At 37.6% G+C, this 16,561-nt stretch overlaps 1 protein-coding gene and 1 long non-coding RNA gene across 2 annotated transcripts in view; both read left to right on the top strand.

Annotated features, from left to right (window-relative positions):
• LOC126006058 (uncharacterized) overlaps positions 1-16,561 on the top strand; it is a 684,655-nt gene that overhangs the window by 600,092 nt on the left and 68,002 nt on the right. The window lies entirely within an intron of this gene.
• Positions 1-16,561, top strand: part of MCM9 (minichromosome maintenance 9 homologous recombination repair factor) — an 83,524-nt gene that overhangs the window by 8,832 nt on the left and 58,131 nt on the right. The window contains exons 4-6 of the mRNA XM_049771380.1: positions 8,790-8,990; positions 13,630-13,755; positions 15,211-15,330. Of these exons, the coding sequence (XP_049627337.1) occupies positions 8,790-8,990; positions 13,630-13,755; positions 15,211-15,330 (447 nt within the window). The remainder of the gene's footprint in view (positions 1-8,789; positions 8,991-13,629; positions 13,756-15,210; positions 15,331-16,561) is intronic.

Here is a 16,561-nt window from a genome sequence, read left to right as displayed (position 1 = left end):
GACAACTTTTAGCTGAGAGGTGAAGTCCCTCAGTTGAGAAAATACAGGCTTTTCCTGCCGAAAGACAAAATAGCAGAGGATCACAGCTGCTCTGCTTTCCTACGTAGCTGCCCTTATTCCCTAATCAGTGTATACCAGCACAGTGTGCAGAAAAATAATGACACTGCAAAGGATACTATGAGAAAGCATAACAGAACACTACCATGCTTAGAGAATGAAGATGGATCTGAAGACCCAACAAGTACCAGCCAGCTATATGGCCTGCCTGAGAAAGACTTTAGAGAGGAATTTTGGAGGATGTTCAAGGAATTCAAAGAATTATTGAGCAAACAGAATGAACCACAAATCTGAATCAAGTGGACTTGAAAGTAAAAAAAAAAAGAAAATTCCACACTGAAATATCAGGGCTAAAAAACGTGGTTGCCAAAATAAAACCTCATTGGAAAGCTTCACCAACAGAGTAACAGCTGCTAAAGAGAGAATCAGTGAGCTGGAAGATGAGATGCATAACAAGTCCATACAACACAGGCGGCTGCAAAAGACCATTAAAACAGTCATACGATGGAAAAAATACTCAAAGAATGTGAACAGATAAAAATAGAGATCTGCAATAAACTCAGTAGAAACACCACAAAATCATTGTTGTCCCAGAGGCCCAGGAAGAAAGTCTCCGTGAAAGATGTCAAGGACATCATGGCAGAAAAACTCCCAGAACTAAAGAGTGCATACAACCTAATACTACATGTCTGAAGAGTACTGGCTAAAAGAGAACCAAATAAAAACACCGAAGGCACATTCTAGTCACAATGAAAAATCCCACAGATAGGGAAAATAATATGGATATTACTCAAAAAGCTGAAATTGAGCTCCCATATGACCCAGGAGTACCACTCTTAGTGATATACCCTAGGAACACGAAACACAATACAAAAATGTCAGCTGCTTTTCTATGTTTATCACAGCACTATTGACAGTAGCCAGAATCTGGAAACATCCCTGGTGTCCAACAACAAATGAGAGACTAAAGAAAATGTGGTACATTTACATAATGGAATACTATGCAATTATTAGGAAAAATGAAGGTATGAAATTTGCCTATACATGGACAGCACTAACCACAATGCTAAACTGCTAATGCACTAACTACCATGACAGTGATATTGAGGGAGAGCAGCAGAATGCCTGTCTGAAACACAAGCAGGGGGTTGGGGCGGGGGGAATGGGGAGACATTGGTGGTGGGAAGATTGCACTGGTTAAGGATGGTGTACATTCTATGACTAAAACCCCAGAGTGAAAAATTTTATAAATATGGTGATTAAAAAGTGCAGTTGGAAATAATATATTTTTTAAGTCTTTAAAAATATTCAAGGTGGGGCTGTGGCTCAGAGGGTAGAGCACTTGCCTGGCATATCTGAGTTCCTGAGTTTAATTCTTGATGCTGCCAAAAAATTTCATCCCAGTCATACATATGTGCCCTATAAATTTTATATTACTTACAATAAACAAATGGTCTTTTTCCTAAAAAAAAAATTAAAAGAAACAAAGGGTAAATATATAGTATCTTATTAGTGATTTAGCACTCATTGTGGCAATTGGATCTGGATGATCTGCAGTTCTTCATACAAACGGGGTTGGCTATATGTAAGGCAAATGCCATAACTCCTGTACTATCTCTTTAGCCCAGTAATTAGAATGTTTTGTAATCAAAAAGAGTTGTTCAAGAAGGTAGATGGTATTTTCTCTTCTGCAGTTATCATATGTAAATATAGTAAGACATATATATTAAGATATAGTCTTAATAAAATTTTGTACTTTTTTCAAATGTATGCTAATGATATTTTGCATATATGTGCAAAAAATTAAATGACAGTTGAACTATTTATGGAGGTAGATAGAATAAAACATTACATGAGCTGAGCTAAAAATTAATGTCATAGAAAGAAGAGACTGCTCACCACAAAGAGTGATGAGTTTAGTTAGAGAAATAACTACATTGAGAACTATCCTAACAATGAGAATGTATGAAGGAAATAGAAAGCCTGTCTTGAGTACAGGCGGGGGTGGGTTGGGGAGGAGGGAGATTTGGGATATTGGTGATGGGAATATTGCACAGGTGATGGGAGGTATTCTTTACATGACAGAAACCCAACAACATCATGTTTGTAATAAAGGTGTTTAAATAAAATGTTATTTAAAAAAATAAAATAAAAAAGAAAGAAGAGACTGCCTTCAAAGTGATAATTTAAAAGATTTAACCTCAGGCTCCCCACTACCTTGTTTTTGGGCTACATGACTCAGGATTCACTGTTGGAGGTGCTTGAGGGATCATATAGGATGCTGCTATGAAAACCAGGTCAGCTGCATGCAACACAATTGCTTTACCTTCTGCAATTTTTCTACCCTCTAACCAAAGTACTTGATATTTTCTGTAGTTTAACAAGAATTCTCATTTTTCTTCACAAAACCACCAGTCACTATAAATTGATAATGGAGCTTAAATATTTTGGACTCTGACTTTCCACCCCAAACAAATTGGCTCTGAGAACAACACTTTCATTAGTTTCTTTGAAACTATTTTCAGCCCAAGAAAATTTGTTCACCTAAAATCCCCTTCTTCTGCCTCTAAATACATTCCAAGCCTTTAACTAGACATTTGTCTGTGAAAAGAATATAGGAATTTACTTTCTCTTAATCACTCAAAAATCTTGAGTTTTCTGTGTACCTAGCAATTTCCTTCTGCTATGTTAAGTCAAATTGCCAGTACATCAGAAATTAGAAATAAATGTCAAAAATTGCTTTATAATTTCCTGTTTTTAATATATTGCACTCTCACTCAAATACTCTTTACCTTTAAATCATTTTAAATAAAATAAAAAAATATGCCCTTCTCCTCACACATATATAGATGTGTCTCCTGGGTGGTTACAGGGTACAGTTATGTCTCATCTCTTGTTCCATGTCCATATCTTCCTTAATGAAATTTTAATTCAATGACATACATTGCTTCTTCTTCATTTCCTTTAAAAATTTTTATTGAATCACTGTAAATTACAAAGTTATAATGATATTCATGATTGATTTTCAGACATTCCATTTTCCAACACGAATTCCATCAGCAGTGTCCACTTCCCTCCACCAGTGTCTCCAGTGCCCCACCTCCCATTTTGCCTGTATGGCAGGCATTCTTCTCTTTTGGCATTGTGGTTTACACTAATGTTAATAATAGAATATCATGCTTATACTTTACCTCTTTTCAGCACTCAGTCCTTATCTAGAGTGACCACTTCCCTCTATCATTGTCACAGTGTCCCTTCCCTGACATATCTCATGCCCCTCCTCCAGTGTTAAGCTCCCTACTAAGGCTACTTAGAATACTAACTACTAAAACCAATTCTCCCGTTCTTCATTTCTATTGCTTTTTGGCATTAATTATTTCCCTGTGGTTTTTTATATTCCACATACTAGTGATATTATTTTGTTTTTTCTCTCCCTCTGACTCACTTCCCTAAACAGATAATCTCTAGATCCATTCATATACCAGTAAATTGCATGGTTTCTTTTTTTCTAAGGACCAAATAGTATTCGGTTATGTATGGAAGCACTTATTTTTCCTTAATTCTGAGTCTTCCTAAATGTCTTATTTCTGAAATATTTATCAAGCTAATATTTTACTAAATGATGAAGCAAATACTTTATAGGAAAAAAAAAAGTCAGTTAAAACTCTTTGTTGTTGGACCATAGCCAGCAGTCTTCAGGGCTCTGCATTAAGATCATTCCTGAACAGACTCAGGAAACAATGTGCCATTGATCAAACCTGGCTCACTCATGTGCAAAGCGAAGATTCTACCCATTGCACTATCAAGCTAATATTTTACTAAATGATGAAGCAAATACTTTATAGGAAAAAAAAAGTCAGTTAAAACTCTTTGTTGTTGGACCATAGCCAGCAGTCTTCAGGGCTCTGCATTAAGATCATTCCTGAACAGACTCAGGAAACAATGTGCCATTGATCAAACCTGGCTCACTCATGTGCAAAGCGAAGATTCTACCCATTGCACTATCACTCCAGCCTTTCAATTTAATTCTTTAACACTTGCTCAGTGGAAGAATACATCCTTGCATGTGTGAAGCTTTGGGTTAGATCCCTATCACTGCCTCAAAAACAGTTTTTTTTAAGTTGCTTCCTACCATAACATTCATGTCAAAGATAATAAATTAACAAATTAATAAAGAATAATATTCTAAGGAAATAACAGCTTTGATTATGAATTTCCTGCAGTGGACAAATACCTGTTCACATTAAGACTAGATTTTAACTGAAATATGTACTATCTAAATCAGTAGAAAAGTGTCTATGAGCTTAATTAGACCAAAATAAACTTTTATAGAAAAAAAGTTTACAAAAACTTTCATAGCATGAAGAATACAGGGTTCAGTCCCTAATACCAAATGGTCCAGCTGTACTGAATGTAACCCAAAACCCAACCATCCAGTCAAAAAAGCTTCACATCACTAATAAACAAAGGTAATTCAGTCTGCCAACAGTTACTTTCATTAATTTATTGCTATAAACCTTTGTGGAAATCAAGACATGAATGGCATACTTGCCTTTTAGCAGTGTACAGTCTAATTAGGAATCCTAATCTGATATGCAGTTGGAAGTTGTATTGTGATAACTATTTGTACAGCAAATTAAAGAGGAAGTGGACTGGGGCTGACTGTAGTTGTTAGAAAGCTACTGAAGAGAGGAGCACAGAGGGATTGAATTGTATATACTAAGAATTTAAGCTCTCTGAAAGTAACATTTCTATTATTTACTATAGCTAATGTGTTGGAGTATCATATATATCTCAATTGTTTATCTTTTCATTTGAATCTTTTATTTAATAAATGTATGAGTAACTGAAAAAAGTGTTAAGGAGATTATAAATGTTATAGTTCTATAAATGTAAGGAAGGTTTAGAATAATAGCATTGGGTTTCTTTGTTTAGTTTTGGTTTTGGTTTTTGGGCCACAACCAGTGACCCTCAGGGGTTACTCCTAGCTATGCACTCAGAAATCGCTCCTGGCTCGGGGAACCATATGGGACCCCAAGAGATCAAACCGAGGTCACCCTGGGTCAGCTGCATGCAAGGCAAACATCCTACAGCTGTGCCATTCCTCTGGCCTCAGAATAATAGTTAATTTTTATTGAGCACTTAATATATTATATGCATATCTGACCATAGTTCTATGATGTTGGCATAGTTATTTCCATTTTGTTGGTCAAGAAATAGGCTCAGAGAACTTATGTAACTTGCCATGGTCATTTACTCAAAATGGTAGGCCTGGAATTTGAATCCAAATCTGACAAGTCAGTTGTTTGTACTAATCTTCAGAATTCTACATTTTCCATAGTAAAAATAACTGCTCAGTTGAAATCAGATTATTACTGGTGGGTTCTAGTTAAAAGGTTTTCATTTGGATACTTTAGAAATACTTTAGAAATAACTTTAACCCATAAAAATCATTATAGTAGAGGACTATTTAAAGTTTTCTTTTAAAGCTGCCCGTTCATTTTCATATTAAAATATATAATAAATTATAATTATTGCTAATTATCCAAGCAGCACTATAGAAGTATCTTATAAACACTTCCTGAAATTGTCATCATTTACTTGGAAGTTGCCTTTGGCTAGAAATAGGCCTTTCCTATGAATTGGTTCCACACATTAGAGATTTACAAAACACTTTCCTTCAGAAAATCAAAAGCTCTGCAGATTACATATTAAATTTTGTACCAGCAAATATCTTATATTTGATAATTTTGCTTGAAAATGAATTAACCTGTTGTTTCAGAGACATTTTTTGTTATGCAAGATATAAATACCAAGATGGGTTTGGGGTTGAACATCCTGTGTTCATTAAGATTTTAATATTTAAAGACTGGATTTAGATTTGGTGTTTTATTTTTTATTTATTGGCAATCCTTTTTTAATGTTTAAAATTTTTATTATCATAGTGAATATTATTCCTTTATACCTATGTTAATTGAACATCTATACTAATTGAAGCATCAAGTTGTATGTGATAATAAACACATATCCATGTTTGGAGATTGCCTATAAACAACCCAAGGCCTCTTACGAGAATCTATAAAAATTTAATATTCTGCCCACGAGGTATTACATTTCTGTAAGTGGTAAGAAATCAACCAAGAAAGGAACAATCAGAATTCTGTCTTCTGCTTTTAGATTATAAAAAAGAGCTTTTGGGGCATACCAGGTAGGGGGTTTGCCTTGCATGTAGCCAACCTGGATTTGATCCCCAGCACCCCTATGGTTCCCTAAGCCTGACAGGAACAATTTCTGAGCACAGAAAACAACTCCTGAATGCCAGTGGGTGTGGACCCAAAACAAAAAGCTTTGAAGCAGAACAAGTTAGTCATAATTTATTAAAAAAAGAAAAAAGAGTGAGTTAAATGTTAACATTAAAAATGAATATATCAGAAATTTACTAGTATCCATTATCCAGACATGGTCTCTGTTCCTGATGTTAGAGAATGAATTTTTCTGAGCTGGTGGGTTTTTGAGAACTGTATGAAAAATTTGCATACAAAACTCTGAAGATTAAGTTAGAATATATTGTAGTTTAGTTGATGGCTCTGGACCTCTCCCCAGATTTCCAGGCCTCTTCTTTACCCACTTGTGATGCTCCTTGTACTTTCCTGGTACTGCCCTATTCTATATACGACTTCCTAAGTCCTAGTCTCATGGTCTACTCACCTCTAGTGTGGTCTTGTCATTGCACCCCTCTTTATCCAGTGTATGCTTTCCTAGTCTGAAATCATGTCCCTGGGACCTTTCCTGGACTGTGCACCTACAGTTTTCCGATGTCTTATCCTGGCTTTCCATAAATGTCCAGCCTGCCTCTATCTGAGCATAAGGCTCATGCCTGATTCAGCCAACTATCTGGGATAAGAAGCTTTACCTCACCTTTCTGGGCAGGTGACCCTCCTACTTCATCCTGCAGTCTGCTTGGGCATAAAATGAGAGAAAGGGGAAGGGGTAGGTTTGACTGGGGTGCTTTCATTTGCTACCATCGCTCTCCCACAGCCATCCCGTAATATTTTGATTGGTGGCCTGGTCATGTGTAAGATTAATTACAGTGACACTCCCACAACATTACTGATTAATTAATTAATTACTACATTAATTACAATTTTTATTTTTATTTACGTTTTTATTTTTTTATTCTTTTTGGGGGGTCACACCTGGCAGCACTCAGGGGTTACTCCTGGCTCTATGCTCAGAAATTGCTCCTGGCAGGCTTAGGGAATGCCTAATATGGGATGCCTGATTCGAACCACTGTCCTTCTGCATGTAAAGCAAATGCATTATCTCCACGCTATCTCTCCGGCCCCAGTTTGTTCATTTTTAAAGGCACTGTGGTTTACAATACTTTTTTTTTTTTTTTTTTTTTTTTTGGTTTTTGGGCCACACCCGGCGATGCTCAGGGGTTACTCCTGGCTGTCTGCTCAGAAATAGCTCCTGGCAGGCATGGGGAACCATATGGGACACCGGGATTCGAACCAACCACCTTTGGTCCTGGATCGGTTGCTTGCAAGGCAAACACCGCTGTGCTATCTCTCCGGGCCCCGGTTTACAATACTTTTAATGGCAGAGTTTTATGCATAATATATCCAGTACCATACCCTCCACCATTGTTTACTTTCCCCCACTATTGTCATAGTGTCCTGTTCCCTCTTCCCCATCCTACACTGTCTCCCCTCTGACTGTCTTCCTACTAAAGTTCTCAGTTTCTGTTAACTTGGCCACTAGTTATTTTGTTTCTTTATATTCACATACAAGTGAAATCATGCTATATCTTCCCCTCTTCTCCTACATTTACACATGTTACCTTTCAGATCCATCTACATAGCAGTAAATTATATGAGTTCATCTTTTCTTATAGCTGAATCATATTCCATTGTGTAGATGTAGTTTCTATAGTCATCTATTCTTAGACACTTGTGTTGCCAGATTTTGGCCTTTGTAAATAATGTTGCAATGAACATAGGAGTACATTTGTATTGGGGGGAATGTTGAGGCCATAGTTGGCAATGCTCAGATTACTCGTGACTCTCAGGAATGGCTCCTGGTTATGCTCCAGGAACATTTGGGATTCTGGGGATCAAACCCAAGTCAGCCACTTGCAAGGCAAGCACTGTTTTCTTTTGTTCTGGGGGTTTACTTATTTATTTGTGTGGGGGATTAGCAATAACCAGGTTACCCCTGGCTCTGTGCTTAGGAATTAACACTTGGTGTTCAAAAGATGATATGGGATGCAAGGGATTGAACCCAGGATGGCCATATGCAAGACAAACAAGCATCCTACCTGCTGTACTCTCACTCTGGCCCTGAGTCTTTTTCTAAAGATTTTCTGCATCTTTCATCTCTGACTGTAAGCTACTTCTTACTTAAGTTGACAAATCTACCTCTTATTTATGTGAGTGTTGAATGACTAGAGATTCTGAGGGCATAAGCATGCCATCCAATGACAATGAATAAATCATCTAGCAAACTATTTTCCCAGTGAAGGGTAGTAATGTATTCCATTTATATGTGGAAAATTAAAATTTAAATGTTGAAGTGAGTATGAAAAAAATAAATTAGGGGTGTGTGTTCTTTGTCCGTGTAAATGTATACAACTCTTAAACCTAGCAAGGGAGTTCACAGCTGGTTCTTATGCATGTGTGTGCCCTGTATGCAGGATGCTTACTTTGACTTTAATTTGGTACATTTCCCAGGTGATGACCTCACTATTTATGGAGTGGTAATGCAGCGGTGGAAGCCCCTTCATATAGATGTGCGCTGTGAAGTGGAGATAGTTTTGAAGGCAAATTATGTCCAAGTAAATAATGAACAGTCTGGAGGTATCATCATGGATGAAGAGACCCGAAAGGAATATGAAGATTTTTGGGAATACTATAAGAGCAATCCCTTTGCAGGTTTGTAATTTAAAGTTACAGAATTGATCTTTTGTTTTTGTTTGAGGCCATACCCAGCAGTCCTTGGGCTTTCTCCTGGCTCTGTGCTTAGAGAATCATTCCTGGTGATGCTCAGAGGCCTGTATTTGGTGCCAGGCATTGAATCAGGGTTAGCTACTTGCAAGGAAAGCGCCTTAATCTGTATTCCATCTCTCTAGCCCCAAAGCTGGTAGTTATTAATGACATTTTATAATTCAGCAATTAAATTTGTTGTTTGTGATCAGAGGATAGTTTTAAATACTGCATAATTCACTGACTAAGTTCAAAGAGTAATCGTACCTTCAGCTTAGTCTTTCCACTTTAAAGTTGTTTCAGTCTTTTTGACTTAATAGATATTTCTGTAAAATCCAGACTGACTTCTAACATTTCTAATTATTAGGTTAACATTCCTTATATTACAAAAATAGTTTGAGTTTTCAATCTTCTTTACCAATTAAATATATAATTCCATCTTAAATAGGCAAAAATTTACCAATTAAATACTAGTTATTTTTTATATACTTTAAATAACTCAGTTTCTTACTAATTTAACTACCCAAGTTTGATACCTGGCATCCCATATGGTACCCTGATCCTGTTAGGAATGATCCCTGAGCATTGCCAGATATGGCCCCCAAACAAAAACAAAATCAGTCTTTTGATTTTTTGTTTGTTTGTTTTTTGGGGGGCCACACCCGTTTGACGCTCAGGGGTTACTCCTGGCTATGCGCTCAGTAATCGCCCCTGGCTTGGGGACCATATGGGACACCGGGGGATCGAACCGCGGTCCGTCCTATGCTAGCGCTTACAAGGCAGACACCTTACCTCTAGCGCCACATTCCCGGCCCCAGTCTTTTAATTCTTAGAGTATTTTTTATTTAAAAATTCAAAATGTCAAAAAATTAAATATTTAAATGTCTATTTTCAGTTTTCCTTGGAGGCATCTTCTGTGAAAAATAAACTGAAGCCAGAAATATATTACTTAGAATAAATCTTACCTGAAATCTAATACATATTCCTTACTTTATTCCTGAACCACATATCAATCTAGACACATATTTTACAAAGATTTTTCATTTACCTATATAGTTGGTTCGCTTAATGTAGAATATTTTTTTCTTTTGCTTACCTTTGGAGCATATTTAGTGATTCTGACTGGTTTAGTTTTTCGGCCATACACAAATTGCAGAGAGTTAACATCTGGTTCTGCACTCAGGGACCACTTCTGGCAAGTTCCCAGGACCAGATGGAATGCCGGGGATTGAACCAAGGTTAGCAACATATAAAATAAAGTCCCAGTTCATCGTACTATCACTCTGCGCCTAATTCTTGATCATTGTTTGTGTGATCTGCACTATAAGAACCAATGTTTACTTAAAACTGAGGATCAAGTTCTTAACAAAACTCACTCTTCTTTGGATTGCAGTCATTCCTTTTTAATTCTAGTGTTATACATGGCTTGATCGTACCAATGACAGTGAAATAAGGTCATCAGACAGTGCTTTAATCAGATTGTTAGAAGTCCTTTATGCTGCCCAGTAAAAATAATTTATCCTTGGGCCAAGTGATAGCACTGCAATAGGGCATTTGCCTTGTACAAAGCTGATTTAGGACGGGAGGTGTCCCCGAGTCCCATATGGTCCCCAAGCCGGGAGTAACCCATGAGTGTAACCGGATGTGGCCCAAAAACAACAACAAAAAAAAGTAATTTATCCTTTAATATTAGGTTATACCTATACAACTCATTTTCTGGATAAAAGGAAGTATAGGTCCAAAGATATGGCTCACTGAGAGTACTTATCTTTATGTATGTGTGAAGTCATCAATTTTATTTCTTATCATAACAAAAAAAAGCGTCAGTGGAAGAAATATATAGTAGCCTTATAATATTATGAGAAATACAAATACAGGACAAGGAAAAATATAAAGCAATATTTTTCTTTTCAGTATGAATGGATTCTACTTTCTAAATTTCCTAAGTTGCAGTAATATCATACTATTTCACCATTAAAAAATACTGGGGTCAAGTTGAGCTAAAGGTAGAGATCTCTATCCAACAAAGTAATTTTGTTTGTCTAACTTGGGGGTTGACACAGTTTATAAGATTTGACACTTTCCATATTGATAAGGATGACCAAAGATACTATTCTGATCAAAAGTGATAACAGGGATTCCTACACTCTAATAATTTTTTTGTTTGTTTGTTTTTTGGGCCACACCCATTTGACGCTCAGGGATTACTCCTGGCTATGCGCTCAGAAATCGCTTCTAGCTTGGTGGGACCATATGGGACGCCAGGAGATCGAACCGTGGTCCGTCCTATGCTAGCGCTTGCAAGGCAGACACCTTACCTCTAGCGCCACCTTCCTGGCCCCTAGTACTTAAATTTTATATGGACTTTGTCAGGCTATTTTAGCCTATTCTAAAGGGACTGGATTATTTTAGATTATAGGTTTATTTGTGGGGTGGGAGGTTTGAGCCAAACCAACAGTGTTCAGGACTTATTCCTGGCTCTGCACTTAGGGATCATTCCTAGCTGGATGCAGGGGACTAAATGGGGTCCTAGGGATCAAACAAGAAGTGACTACAAGGCAGGTGCCTTACATGCTGTACTAGCTCTCCAGCCCCTACTAAATTTTTTATATTGGGATAACAATGAAGGGTCAAGCTATCAAGGTGGATTACTATGTAGTAGTGTTACTGCAAATATAATAATCTTGGAATAAGAGAGAGTTGAGTAAAGCAGTATTTATTCTAGTGGATTCTCTTCCATGATACAGTCATTGAGTTTCTTGGCTTCTATTAAAACAACCCAAGAATCTCAAATTTCAGACAGTAAATTTAGAGGACAGATCCTTTGACATATTTGGCAGGTATATTTGAGGGGATGGGCCACATCCAGTGGTACTCAGGGCTTACTTTCCTGCTCTGCACTCAGAACTTGCTCCTGGCAGGCTTGGGGACCATATAGGATGCCAGGACTCGAACTTGGGTCTGTTCTGGATCAGCCGTGAGCAAGGCAAATGCCATAATGCTGTGCTAGCACTTTGGCCACCCCCCTTTGACATATTTTTCAGAAGCAAAGATACTTTTCTCTAGTATTTTGGACCTGCATTCATAGTACATCTTTTGCATCAATTCTAGTGTAAAGAAAGTTTGAAATTATAAATAATAGTTAACAACGAACATATCCCTTTGTAAGCCAGGCATTCTATGTGCTGTTTATTAATACATTTGATCCTCAACAATTCTATGCAGTATTATTATGTTTCCACTTTCAGAAAGTGAATAAGAAAAAGGCAGAGGTTAAAACTTGCTCAGGATAGAAAGCTAGTAAATAATAGTAGTGGTTTTGAGATAGTGCAATGAGTTTACTCCTAGCTGTCCTCTTGGTGGTAGAGGGAACATATCGGTACAGGGATTCAACATGCAAGGCAAATGCCTTCACCAACTTTACATTCTCTCTTGTCCAACCTATTTAAAACCCAAGATTTATGAATCTAAGGCTTGATTGCTAGTGTTGTAGTTTATGATGGTCTTCTCAATCCTGATATTCTAGATGAAACAGTTAACCAGATTGCTCAGAGCACATGCTAAAATTGACCAGAATAAAATGATTTTGTTTCTCTTACACCTCTGAGAGAAATTCCATTTGCTTTAAGTACTTCTTCTATTTAAAAGGTAACTGCCTCTGAGGCCAGCGATAGGCTCAGTGGTAGAGTACATGTCTCACATGGGTTCAGCAGATGGCTTGCTCTCCCATCCCCCCAGCACCACCAAAAAAGGAAAAGAATTTACTGGCTCCTATAGCTCCACCCATTGCTTTTGAGATTGAACCCCTTTTATTTAAGTAGCAGGGTAATCTTACTGAATTTACTGTGCAGAATACACAGCTGGCATTTTATTACTTTTATTGTTTGGGGGCCACACCCGGCCAAAGAGCTCAAGGGTTTTACTCCTGTTTCTACACTCAGGAATTACTCTTGATGGTATTCAGGGGACTATATAGGTATTGAACCTATCAGCCATGTGCAAGGCAATAGCCCCACCTGCTTTATACTCTCCAGCCCCTATGGCTGGCATTTTATTATTTTTATTAATTATTTTTGTTTTGTTTTTTGGGTCACACCCGGCAGCGCTCAGGGGCTCCTTCTGGCTCTACGTTCAGAAATCGCCCCCTGCAAGCTCGGGGACCATATGGGATGCCGGGATTTGAACTACTGTCCTTCTGCATGCAAGGCAAATGCCTTACCTCCATGCTATCTCTCCGGCCCTTGGCTGGCATTTTAAAAGAGATATACTATACTGAGTTAATGAAGGATAAAAGAAAATTCTTTGCTGACCTTTCCAAGATATGAAAAATTTATGAAATAAGTAGCAATCAGAAATAAAAATCAAACTTTTCATCTCATAGTATTATTAAGCAAAGAAATTTTGGGACCAAACCAAATCTCCTGCTCCTTTTAGTAATTTAGAAATGGTCCTCAATCATTTTCAGTGGTGGAATATCTTTGGAGGAAGATGATTAATTTGGAATCTAAAAATTTGAAAAAAAAATTGGAAATTTTATTTAAGATTTCTTGAAAATTGCTAAGATTTCCAATGTCTCCATTTTTCTTAGGAAGGAACGAGATACTGGCCAGTTTGTGCCCTCAAGTTTTCGGAATGTATCTAGTGAAGCTTGCAGTGGCTATGGTATTGGCTGGTGGGATTCAAAGGACTGATGCTACAGGAACACGAATCAGAGGTTAGTATCTATATTTTTGAGAAATATTTTTTTTTTTTTTTTAGTTTTTGGGCCACACCCAGCATTGTTCAGGGGTTACTCCTGGCTTTCTGCTCAGAAATAGCTCCTGGCAGGCACGGGGGACCATATGGGACACCGGGATTCGAACCAACCACCTTTGGTCCTGGATCGGCCGCTTGCAAGGCAAACAACGCTGTGCTATCTCTCCGGGCCCTATTTTTGAGAAATATTAATATGTAAAAATTACTTTAGGGGTGGGAGATAGACTACAGCAAGAAGGGTGCTTGCCTTACACACAGCTGACCTGCTACCTGGCACTCTGTCATCTTCCAGCCCTGCCTGGAATGATCTCTGAATGCAGAGCCAAGAGCAAGACATGAGCCCTGCAGCCCCATTTCCCCTCCAAAAATTTTTACTTAGATTTATTCTCCAAATTTAACCTCATTTTAAAAGATTTTGTTTGGGGGCCACACCCAGCTGTGTTCTGGCTTACTACTAGATCTGATCAGGAGTCATTCCTGGAAAGGTTTAGGCTGGAGGGGGAACCATCTGGAATGCTGGGGATCAAACCCCTTTAGGCCACATGCAAAACAAGCACCTTATTATAGCTGTACTCTTCCAGCAACTCCCAAGTATAATTCTGTAACATCTGCCTAATACCTAGTCCTGCATCACAATATTAGGAGCTGCTTTCTAAACTCAAAAATGTAAAAATTCTTTTTCAGGAACTATGTATATTTAGTTCAGCCTACAATAAATAAAATCTTCATGTTTCTTTACTTCATTCTTTATTGGATTCCTAGTCTCTCTTCAGAGGAAATGATTAGAAATAGTGGTTTTTAATGTCTTAAAGTCAGTATCTCTTTATCTGTGAATGTCAGTGTTTCTCACGGACTTCTGCTCTTGGTCTTCTGCCTGCTGATTCTCCTGCCATAGGTAGCAAATGTTATGAGGAGCTATAAGTATACTTTCAAGCAAGTACAATTATAATTGTATAATTACATCCCAATAGATAGAAAATTCCTTTACAGGTAAATGACCTGAATCTGAGGCCAGACAGAAATACTACAGGGATTACGGCACATGTCTTGCACATGATCAACCTGGGTTCCCTCCCCTGCATCACAAAGTCCCAAACACTAAAATATGGAAGATATAATCAGCCAAACTTTAGGTCTTTTTTTCTTTCTTTCTTTTAAGGAATTTTGGGTCCACTCACACATGGCTTATCGTTATGCTATTTCTCCAGTCCAGAATTTAGAATTTTAAATGTCAAATTAAGGAATCAGCTGGTTTTCTAGTTACTTTCCTCCTGACTAACCTTTCATAAAAGTATACAGCAAAAACAAGTAAAGTCTAAGTTGTATTTCAATTGATTTTCTTTTCTTTTTGATTCATTACATTTATGTGTCTTTTTAGAGAAATTTAAACCTTCCCATTAATTCACATTTCTAGGTGAATCTCATCTCTTATTGGTTGGGGATCCTGGCACAGGGAAATCTCAATTCCTCAAATACGCTGCAAAAATTACACCAAGATCTGTGCTCACCACAGGAATTGGTTCTACTAGTGCAGGTATTTCATACAATCTTTTGTTTCACTTAGTTTAATCTTGCTATAGAAGTTTACACAAGGTTTTTTTTTATGAATTTACCTAGAATATATTTCTAGTTAATTTTTGCCTATTGCCAAAATAGGCACATTATTACACATTATTTTGTAATTATAAGATTGTATTTGTAAAGTGATACCACTACTTTTCCAAAAATGTGTTCTTTATCTGATATATCTTTGTAGTTTTAAATAATCCTGCTTGATGTTGTCATTCTCTAATATTTATATTAACTTTCTACTTATGCAAGAAAAATATGAATCACATAACGTTTTATGAATACCTAGCAAACTTTTGAAATATATTGAAGAGGATAAAAATTTAGCTTCCTAACAGTCAGTAAACAGATTATCAGAAAGCTAAAGCATTTCTTCTAAAGATTTCAAAAGTTGCCAGCGATTCTACTAAATATTCTTAGAAAATGTCTTAATATACAAAAAGTGATGTGGTGCTTAATCATACATTGTAATAATTATTCAAGTACATTTAAAAGTTTCGCAGATAAAAATGTCAAGGGGCTGGAGTGGTAGTGCAGCAGGTAGGGTGTTTGCACTGCCACTGGCTGAGCTAAGCTCTATTTGATCTCTAGCACCACACATGGCCAACACACATGGTCTCCGTAGCCTCCAGGATTGATCCCTGAGTCAGGAGTATATCCTTTGCATCAGAGGGTGTGGCTACAAAACAAAACATTAAAAGAAAGTTAAGAATTTCTAGTGGCAGTACAGTAGGTAGAGGACTTCCCAGATTTGAGCCCCAGAACCACGGACAGTTCCCTGAACTTGCCAGGAATAAATCTTGAGTGCAGAATCAGATGAATACCACCAGATATAGCCCAAAAAACAAACAACAAACCACCTTGGGGCCAGAGCGATGGGCTAGAGGTAAAGCGTCTGCTTCGCAAGCGCTAGCCTAGGACAGAGTGCAGTTTGATCCCCCAGTGTCCCATATGGTCCCGAGCCAGGAGCGATATCTGAGTGCATAGCCAGGAGTAACCCATGGGTGTCAAACGGGTGTGGCCCAAAGGAAAAAAAAAAAAAACACCTTAGGTTATAAATTGTAGTGACAGTACAGCAGGTAGGGCATTTGCTTTGCATGTTGATGACTCAGGTTCGATTCTCAGCATTCCTTAGTCCCCTTAGCTGGCTAGGAGTGGTTCATGAGTGTAGAACCAGGAGTAATTTCCTGAGCATT

The sequence above is a fragment of the Suncus etruscus genome, chromosome 4, assembly GCF_024139225.1.
Source record: "Suncus etruscus isolate mSunEtr1 chromosome 4, mSunEtr1.pri.cur, whole genome shotgun sequence".
Lineage (NCBI taxonomy): Eukaryota > Metazoa > Chordata > Mammalia > Eulipotyphla > Soricidae > Suncus > Suncus etruscus.
This window is presented reverse-complemented; position numbering and strand designations above follow the sequence as displayed.